This window comes from Cherax quadricarinatus, chromosome 29 (genome assembly GCF_038502225.1).
Source record: "Cherax quadricarinatus isolate ZL_2023a chromosome 29, ASM3850222v1, whole genome shotgun sequence".
In the NCBI taxonomy this organism is placed as follows: Eukaryota; Metazoa; Arthropoda; class Malacostraca; order Decapoda; family Parastacidae; genus Cherax; species Cherax quadricarinatus.
In genome coordinates, this window is record NC_091320.1 from 226,651 (window position 1) to 237,557 (window position 10,907).

General features: G+C 44.8%; 1 protein-coding gene across 1 annotated transcript; it reads right to left on the reverse strand.

Annotated features, from left to right (window-relative positions):
- Window positions 1-7,180: 7,180 nt before the first annotated feature.
- Window positions 7,181-9,920, reverse strand: LOC128690494 (uncharacterized). The gene has a single exon (XM_053779163.2). It carries the CDS (start codon window positions 9,918-9,920, stop codon window positions 8,601-8,603), a length of 1,320 nt encoding a protein of 439 aa, XP_053635138.2. The 3' UTR covers window positions 7,181-8,600.
- Between the last annotated feature and the right edge of the window lie 987 nt (window positions 9,921-10,907).

Below are 10,907 nucleotides of genomic sequence, written 5' to 3' on the forward strand. Positions count from 1 at the left end.
CCAGTGTCTCCCTACGCATTTCAGATATATTGACCTCTTTTAGCCACTCTGTTATTCTTTTCCGTCGCCTGTAAAGGGAGCGCCTGTCTCTTTCTATTTTACATCTACTCCTCCTTTTTCTTAGAGGAATAAGCCTTGTGCATACATCGAGTGCCACCAAGTTAATCTGTTCTAGGCATAAGTTGGGGTCTGTGTTGCTTAGTATATCTTCCCAGCTTATATCGGTTAGGACTTGGTTTACTTGGTCCCACTTTATATTTTTGTTATTGAAGTTGAATTTGGTGAATGCTCCCTCGTGACTAATCTCATTATGTCGGTCTGGGGCTCCGCGCATACATGACTGAATCTCAATTATGTTGTGATCTGAGTATATTGTTTTTGATATGGTGACATTTCTTATCAGATCATCATTGTTAGTGAAGATGAGGTCTAGTGTATTCTCCAGTCTAGTAGGCTCTATTATTTGCTGGTTTAAATTGAATTTTGTGCAGAGATTTAAAAGCTCGTGTGAGTGTGAGTTTTGATCAGAGCTGCCTCCTGGTGTTATTACTGCAACAATATTATTTGCTATATTCCTCCATTTTAGGTGCCTTAAGTTGAAATCCCCCAGGAGCAAGATGTTGGGTGCAGGAGCTGGAAGATTTTCCAGACAGTGGTCAATTTTTAACAGCTGTTCCTGGAATTGCTGGGATGTTGTATCCGGAGGCTTGTAGACTACCACAATGACTAGGTTTTGGTTCTCGACCTTTACTGCTAAAACTTCCACTACATCATTTGAGTTATTAAGCAGTTCTGTGCAAACAAGTGACTCTGCAATGTACAGGCCAACCCTCCCCCTTTTGCCTGTTCACTCTGTCACATCTGTATAGGTTGTAACCTGGGATCCATATTTCGTTGTCCAAGTGATCCTTTATGTGGGTCTCAGTGAAAGCCGCGAACATTGCCTTTGCCTCTGCAAGCAGTCCACGGATGAAAGGCTTTTTGTTGTTTGTTGCTGGCTTTAGACTCTGTATATTTGCAAAGAAGAATGTCATCGGACTGGTGGTATTGTTGGTACTGGGGGGGATTTTTTTCCGGCATTAGTATCTGTATCTGTTGGTTTGGAGTGGAGGCCATCGACTGTGGTTCCACTCCAGGAATGACTGGATTTGGTGTACGATTTCTGTTATTTCCTGCCAGTTTTTTTTTCCTTCCTGGCACTAAAAAACCTCTCCCTCTTGAGTGGCTGTGAATAGTTTTCGCATTTAACTTCCTAAAGTCAATCACTGGGCGCCAAGTACCATCCTTCTTAGGCACTAGGATCAAGGGCGCATTCCAAGGTGAATTGCTAGGTGCTATAACTCCATCATCAAGCATTTGATTGATCAGTTCTTCTGCGACAGCAACTTGTGAATAAGGCATTCTGTACGCAGGTATATAGATAGGTCTAGTACCAGGTTCAAGTGGAATACGATGGGACAATAAGTTCGTTATACCCATCTTCTCACCTGGTAAGGCAATGGCTTTACGACATTTGTTCAACAGAGTCAACAAACGCTTGACCTCGTCTGGGAAGTCAGTGGGAGCTAAGTCTTTCTCCTCAACTGGTGGAACAGATTGATCCAGTGAAGTGGATGAGGAGGCAGGTTGGCTGATGGTGCTTCCCATACTTCCCGCTATATATTATATGTACTACCAGCCTACGTGAGTATTTTTACCCCATCCACGTTATCGAACCCACATGACAATTGAAGCAATTAGCACACGAACTAAGCCAGGAAGCTTGAAAAAACGGCTGCAACAGGCTTGCAGGCCGGAGTACACAGGGTGGAGGTGAGTGAGGGTAGCTGCTAGCTGGAGGTGGCAGACAGTTCACCTCTGACCTGCCGGCAACCCACAAACAGTCTTCTAACATCTGAAATATCCTTAAATCCACGCCCACAGCGGTGCCACCAATTGTCATGTGGGTTCGATAACGTGGATGGGGTAAAAATACTCACATAGGCTGGTAGTACGTATAATATATAACGGGAAGAATGGGAAGCACCATCAGCCGACCTGCCTCTCTCTGTTCCCTATCTTAGACTGACCCACCAGTGCCTACAGGGTGAGCGGTGTTTGAAATCCTGCTATGGTCAGCAGCAATATGAATAACAGTCAGTGATTCACACAGACGGTTGGTAGTGAGTCATCTACCGGTACACTGGTTACTGGTAACTGGTTACTAGGAACTGGCACTACTACTGAGATTAGCAGCAGTGTTAGCAGCAGTATTAGCAGCAGTGTTAGCAGCAGTGTTAGCAGCAATGTTAGCAACAGTGTTAGCAGCAGTGTTAGAGCAGTGTTAGCAGCAGTGTTAGCAGCAGTGTTAGAGCAGTGTTAGAGCAGTGTTAGAGCAGTGTTAGCAGCAGTGTTAGCAGCAGTGTTAGAGCAGTGTTAGCAGCAGTGTTAGCAGCAGTGTTAGCAGCAGTGTTAGCAGCAGCAGCAGCAGCAGCAGCAGCAGCAGCTGCACCCGCAGCCGCAGCCACAGCAGCAGCAGCAGCCGCAGCTGCAGCCGCAGCAGCAGCAGCAGCAGCAGCAGCAGCAGCAGCAGCCGCAGCCGCAGCCGCAGCCGCAGCAGCAGCAGCAACAGCAGCAGCAGCAGCAGCAGCAACAGCAGCAACAGCAGCTGCTGGTAAAAGTCTTGAAGTAAGATTACAACAACATTAGAAGTGGACAAGAATCCGGTGCTCTGTTCAGGTCACAGATTTTAACCATCCAGTTGATTTTCATACGTCAGAGAGTTATATCAAGCTGGTCTTTGGTTGAGAGAAATATAATAGAATCAAGTTTCATAAAAATAGTTTTAAAATTAATATGAATATTGCTTTAGCATTATGCAAATTGGATTCGCTTATAATTAATAGAATTTGGGAAGAATTTAAAATATACTCGACAAGTTAAAATCTTAAAGCTTAGTTACAATATAAGTTGTGTTTGACAGGTTGTTGACCACCTACATCATCATGATGGGTCAGGTGTTGTATATTGACCCCGAGGTGTAGTCTCGTCCTTATATGCCTTCTGCTGATCTTTTATTTTTACAGTTCCTTGATAATGTGAGAAAACACGAAAGCGGTTGTAAGTTCACTATTTGTTCACAGTGGTTTTTCTGCATATTGTGGTATCACCTGTTTACTCTGATCTTATTGTATATGTATATGTATGTATATATATATATATATATATATATATATATATATATATATATATATATATATATATATATATATATATATATATATATATATATATATATATATATATATATATATTTTGTGTGTGTGTGTGTGTGTGTGTGCGTGTGTACTCACCTATTTGTGGTTGCAGGGGTCGAGTCTCAGCTCCTGGCCCCGCCTCTTCACTGGTTGCTACTGAGTCCTCTCTCTCCCTGCTTCATGAGCTGTATCAAACCTCGTCTTAAAACTGTGTATGGTTCCTGCCTCCACTACATCACTTTCTAGGCTATTCCACTGCCTGCCAACTCTATGACTGAAGAAATACTTCCTAATATCTCTCTGACTCATCTGTGTCTTCAACTTCCAATTATGACCTCTTGTTTCTGTGTCCCCTCCCTGGAACATCCTGTCTTTGTCCACCTTGTCTATTCCGCGCAGTATTTTATGTCGTTATCATGTCTCCCCTGACCCTCCTGTCCTCTAGTGTCGTGAGGCCGATTTCCCTTAACCTTTCTTCATAGGACATTCCCCTTAGCTCTGGAACTAACCTTGTCGCAAACCTTTGCACTGTGTATGTGTGTACATACTCACCTAGTTGAGGTTGCGGGGGTCGAGTCCGAGCTCCTGGCCCCGTATGTGTGTGTGTGTGTGTGTGTGTGTGTGTGTGTGTGCGTGTGTGTGTGTGTGTTTGTGTATGTGTGTGTGTGTGTGTGTGTGTGTGTGTGTGTGTGTGTGTGTGTGTGTGTGTGTGTGTGTGTGTGTGTGTGTGTGTGTGTGTGTGTGTGTGTGTGTGTGTGTGTGTGTGTGTGTGTGTGTGTGTGTGTGTGCTAGATTTAGTTAGAGTAAACAGACAGATTGAAATATTTGACTTGGACACATCTAGAAGCAACACTTATGTAGAAGACACACTTATCAACACCTAGAAGCAACACTTATCTAGAAGAAACACTTATCAACGTCTAGAAGCAACACTTATCTAGAAGAAACACTTATCAACATCTAGAAGAAACACTTATCAACATCTAGAAGCAACACTTATCTAGAAGAAACACTTTTCAACATCTAGAAGCAACACTTATCTAGAAGCAACCTTATCAACATCTAGAAGCAACACTTATCTAGAACAACACTTATCTAGAAGCAACCTTATCAACATCTAGAAGCAACACTTATCTAGAAGCAACCTTATCAACATCTAGAAGCAACACTTATCTAGAAGCAACCTTATCAACATCTAGAAGCAACACTTATGAACATCTAGAAGCAACACTTATGAACATCTAGAAGCAACCTTATCAACATCTAGAAGCAACATTTATCAACATCTAGAAGCAACACTTATGAACATCTAGAAGCAACACTTATGAACATTGCTTCTAGATAAGTGTTGCTTCTAGATGTTGAAAAGTGTTTCTTCTAGATAAGTGTTGCTTCTAGATGTTGATAAGTGCTTCTTCTAGATAAGTGTTGCAACAGCAAAGAACTACAGACCAATAGCACTAACATCCCATATCATAAAAATCTTTGAAAGGGTCCTAAGAAGCAAGATCACCACCCATCTAGAAACCCATCAGTTACACAACCCAGGGCAACATGGGTTTAGAACAGGTCGCTCCTGTCTGTCTCAACTATTGGATCACTACGACAAGGTCCTAAATGCACTAGAAGATAAAAAGAATGCAGATGTAATATATACAGACTTTGCAAAAGCTTTCGACAAGCGTGACCATGGCGTAATAGCGCACAAAATGCGTGCTAAAGGAATAACAGGAAAAGTCGGTCGATGGATCTATAATTTCCTCACTAACAGAACACAGAGAGTAGTCGTCAACAGAGTAAAGTCCGAGGCAGCTACGGTGAAAAGCTCTGTTCCACAAGGCACAGTACGCGCTCCCATCTTGTTCCTCATCCTCATATCCGACATAGACAAGGATGTCAGCCACAGCTCCGTGTCTTCCTTTGCAGATGACACCCGAATCTGCATGACAATGTCTTCCATTGCAGACACTGCAAAGCTCCAGGCGGACATCAACCAAATCTTTCAGTGGGCTGCAGAAAACAATATGAAGTTCAACGATGAGAAATTTCAATTACTCAGATATGGTAAACATGAGGAAATTAAATCTTCATCAGAGTACAAAACAAATTCTGGCCACAAAATAGAGCGAAACACCAACGTCAAAGACCTGGGAGTGATCATGTCGGAGGATCTCACCTTCAAGGACCATAACATTGTATCAATCGCATCTGCTAGAAAAATGACAGGATGGATAATGAGAACCTTCAAAACTAGGGAGGCCAAGCCCATGATGACACTCTTCAGGTCACTTGTTCTATCTAGGCTGGAATATTGCTGCACACTAACAGCACCTTTCAAGGCAGGTGAAATTGCCGACCTAGAAAATGTACAGAGAACTTTCACGGCGTGCATAACGGAGATAAAACACCTCAATTATTGGGAGCGCTTGAGGTTCCTAAACCTGTATTCCCTGGAACGCAGGAGGGAGAGATACATGATTATATACACCTGGAAAATCCTAGAGGGACTAGTACCGAACTTGCACACGAAAATCACTCACTACGAAAGCAAAAGACTTGGCAGACGATGCACCATCCCCCCAATGAAAAGCAGGGGTGTCACTAGCACGTTAAGAGACCATACAATAAGTGTCAGGGGCCCGAGACTGTTCAACTGCCTCCCAGCACACATAAGGGGGATTACCAACAGACCCCTGGCAGTCTTCAAGCTGGCACTGGACAAGCACCTAAAGTCAGTTCCTGATCAGCCGGGCTGTGGCTCGTACGTTGGTTTGCGTGCAGCCAGCAGCAACAGCCTGGTTGATCAGGCTCTGATCCACCAGGAGGCCTGGTCACAGACCGGGCCGCGGGGGCGTTGACCCCCGGAACTCTCTCCAGGTAAAACTCCAGGTAAACATCTAGAAGCAACACTTATCAACATCTAGAAGCAATACTTATGAACATCTAGAAGCAACGTTCATCAACATCTAGAAGCAACACTTATGAACATCTAGAAGCAACACTTATCAACATCTAGAAGCAACACTTATGAACATCTAGAAGCAACACTCATCAACATCTAGAAGCAACACTTATCAACATCTAGAAGCAACACTTATCAACATCTAGTGTGATGTAGTTCAGCTGGGCTTGTGAGGTCTCTAGAGAGACCTAATTTAACCAATTATATGGTCACCTTGCCTTGGCAAATGTCTGTCCGAGACACGCCTTTCCGGCTTAAGTCTCAGCATCTTTGTTCGTCACCGGCGTCAGTCCTAGGCGTCAGGTCGTACACGTGGTTGTGGGGGGTGCTCTCGGGACAATATAAGCCCAAGGAACAGCTGAGCAGAAGAGATTCGGGCAGAGCTCTGGCCTGGGAGCAGAGCTGAGCTTGAGAGTCTCGGAAGGAAAGACTGTTGGAGACATTGGGCAGAGTACTGGCTTGGAGCAGTCAAGTTGATTGTGTTCCCTGTCTCACTGCTTATATGTACCACCCTATTTGTCTAAACCACAATAATGTTTTCCTGTTCCCAAATATATTATTGTACAAGGATTTAATAATAAACTGTGTTTGGGTGTCCCCGTTATTGTGTATCTATTTATTCTTTTATTTTTTATTTCAAGTAGTGAGAGGGTGGGAAGTGTGGAGTGGTGGGTAGAGTAATGAGAGGTGAACTTGTAGTCACCAGTGACCTCACATTACCTGCCTACCTCCACCTTTACATTACCTACCTCCGCATACATCCCTCCTACTGCCTCGCCTGTCCCCTACCTACTGACACCCTCCTCTTACCCCCATATTCCCCTAATCATTACCCCCCTACATGACACTAGAAGCAACACTTATCAACATCTAGAAACAACACTTATCAACATCTAGAAACAACACTTATCAACATCTAGAAACAACACTTATCAACATCTAGAAACAACACTTATCAACGGGTTTAAATAAAAAATACACATTTGTATTTGTGATTTATTCCATATTGAATCTTGTACATTTTTATTGAACACACACACACACACACACACACACACACACACACACACACACACACACACACGCACACACACACGCTACGTTACTAACCTAATATCACAGTATAAATATATAAAGCATTGTAGAACACTGAGATGTCCACACTGAGATGTCCACACTGAGATGTCCACACTGAGATGTCCACACTGAGATGTCCACACTGAGGCGTTCACACTGACGCGTCCACACTGAGGCGTCCACACTGAGGCGTCAACACTGAGGCGTCCACACTGAGATGTCCACACTGAGGCGTCCACACTGAGGCGTCCACACTGAGACGTCCACACTGAGGCGTCCACACTGGCAGGTTTTAGCAACATAGTTTGCTCGATCCATACGGGTTTATTCCCTTCATTATAATTTGGAAGATGGCAATATAAACACAAATGCAGTATAATGTGATCCTTTATTGACTACGTTTCGCCCACACAGTGGGCTTTTTCAAGTCACAAACAGTTCTGTTTGTGACTTGAAAAAGCCCACTGTGTGGGCGAAACGTAGTCAATAAAGAATCACATTATACTGCATTTGTGTTTATATTGCCATTGTGTCGGTATTTTATACCATTTATTTCCATAATTTGGAAGATGGAGAGTCTGAGTGAATTTACTGTTTAGTCTGTAAATTAATTTAATTTACTCCATAAATGATTCACTTATTATTTCTGATAACTTTCTGCATTTGTTGTAAATTAATTTAAATTAAAACAGACCAATAATGCCATCATCCAGACTTTTATGGTAATAACTGTATAACCCATTTGGATTCAGCGCTTTCTTGTGAATAATAATAATAATAATAATAATAATAATAATAATAATAATAATAATAATGTTAATTATTATTAACTCCAATTTTGTTACACAAATTATAATTAACAATAAGTCATAATTGTAGCGAATCATTAACAACACTGTTGATAGCAGAGTTGAGACTGACTCTCGTAGTTCACCTTGTTATGGGTGATTGTGGAACCATACCCAGCACTAGGCACCCAGGAACCTACATCGTGTAGGGCTAGAGGAACCATACCCAGCACTAGGTACCCAGGAACCTACATCGTGCAGAGCTAAAGGAACCATACCCAGCACTAGGTACCCAGGAACCTACATCTTGCAGGCTGGAAGTACCGAGATCTTCAACTCACACACATATAGGCAGAGGAGTCACGAGAAACATCTTTGAAAAGAGCTGTTGAAAGTACCAAGAGTTTCTTGTACACAGTTCGAAATACGCACACAGAGGTACCAGTGGTCTTTTACAGGCAGTGGGCGGTACCTGCCTAGGTCTCTAAACGCCACTACCGCCACGTACATAAGCCTCAACACGGCTAAAGTGTTGTCTCAACCTAGTAACTTGGTGGCGCGGCGACATGTTCCTCTGGAGTCCATGACGAAGCCACCACTACATCTGTTGTTAAAAGCAGACGAGGAGGTGGAACCAGGGATGATGAATTGCTGGCGGCACTCGTTTAGAAAATCACGGAGGGAGCCAGGAGGACATGCTCGCAGGGTGACCACATCCAAAATATTTCTTATATCAACGAATGGACACTCGGCTGTATTGTTCTCACGGTGAAAAATGATGTTATCTTCGCAGAAGCCGCGGTACGTCTTGCGGTAACAACGCTTAGTGACGCTATCTTTCACGAAACCGTCTAAACGACACGGGCTGGGGACACAGTCTAGTTCCCCTGTCACCGACATCTCCACGTACTCGCCGAAGCCACAGGGTCCCTTATCATGGCGAGCATAGCATTTACCGCTGAGTGCGTCATAAATATACCCGGGCTCGCAGTCACACATGCTGAAACCGGAGAAATCAACGTACAGCATTTGTCCTTCTCTACACACGGAGACGTCTGTTACGTTGACACATCGTTTATTGTAGAAGAGCTGCCCGAAGGGACAAGGTCGAGGTACACACACTGGTCCTGCTTCACGCAGTAGCAACCACTCACCCTGTGCACATTGACCTTGTGTCAAGAAGCGCTCGCACACACCGTTCACCATCGTACTTGCATATTCCATTGAACAAGTACCTCTGTTTGACACAGTATTGATTGTGGTCTCTGTAGGAAACACGATGCCGGCATTGTTAGTGCCTCTCTTTTCTCCTGGGAAAAAGACTGAGGGTGTCTGAGTTGCGTTGTTGCTGGAGACAGACTTGACTATACTCTTGCCTCCTGCAGATACTAACTCTGACTCACTAAACACGATGGAGCCACCGATGGGATCACCTTGCTCAGGAAGTTTCTTAGCAGTGGCTGCTGCAGTGCTGTGAGATGCCTGCCTCTTAGGGGTTAACTGGTGCCTACCTGGCATAACAATACTGGAACTTGTGTCCAGGGTGCCAGTAGAGTCCGTGGATCGCCTTGAGATTGTAGAGGCAGCGACCTGCACTGCTAGACAAGCTGTCATTATAGTGAATATCACCTTCATGATCAACCCAGTACTTGGTTGAAAGTGTGAGGCAGCGAGTGTAGAACTAAGTAACTCTTCACTAGTAATGTAGAACTGAGTGACACTCTTCACTAGTGATGTAGAACTGACACTCTTCACTAGTGACGTAGAACTGCGTGATACACCGTGCACTAGCCCTGCCAGCAGCTGTCTTGTTTCATGCACCACTGCCACTCTGCTTATATTGCCAACATCCTGCATTACTGGCACAGTTGCCACGCATCACTATATATTTTAATAAATTCAATATACCTGCACAAGGGTGTCATCATAACAAAGACAACAATGAAGGGTTACTGTACTGGAGTCGTACCCTATGATACTGTCTAGGTTATTAATCTGAGCCACACAAATGAAGACATTTATGTGAGACAGTTTTGGTTGTAGACGAGAGGCAACTGAGTGGGAGATCCCCGTAGGAAACCTGGCCTCAGCACCCACTCACGCAGCACCACCACAGTGCTGCAGCACCACCACCGTACTGCAGCACCACCACAGTACTTCAGCACCACCACAGTGCTGCAGCACCACCACAGTGCTGCAGCACCACCACAGTGCTGCAGCACCACCACCGTACTGCAGCACCACCACAGTACTGCAACACCACCACAGCACTGCAACACTAGCACAGTACTGCAGCACCACAACAGTGCTGCAGCACCACCACAGTGCTGCAGCACCACCACAGTACTGCAGCACCACCACAGTGCTGCAGCACCACCACAGTACTGCAGCACCATCACAGTACTGCAGCACCACCACAGTGCTGCAGCACAAAAACAGTGCTGCAGCACCACCAGAGTACTGCAGCATCACCACAGTACTGCAGCAGCACCACAATGCTGCAGCACCACAATGCTGCAGCACCACAATGCTGCAGCACCACAATGCTGCAGCACCACAATGCTGCAGCACCACAATGCTGCAGCACCACAATGCTGCAGCACCACAATGCTGCAGCACCACCACAGTACTGCAGCATCACCACAGTACTGCAGCACCACCACAGTACTGCAGCACCACAACAGTGCTGCAGCACCACCACAGTACTGCAACACTACCACAGTGCTGCAGCACCACCACAGTGCTGCGGCACCACCACAGGGCTGCAGCACAACCACAGTGCTGCAGCACCACCACAGTGCTGCAGCACCACCACAGTGCTGCAGCACCACCACAGTACTGCAA

Excerpts from the sequence above, each read along its gene's own strand:
- LOC128690494 (XM_053779163.2), bottom strand. The coding sequence starts at position 9,920 with ATGCAGGATGTTGGCAATATAAGCAGAGTGGCAGTGGTGCATGAAACA.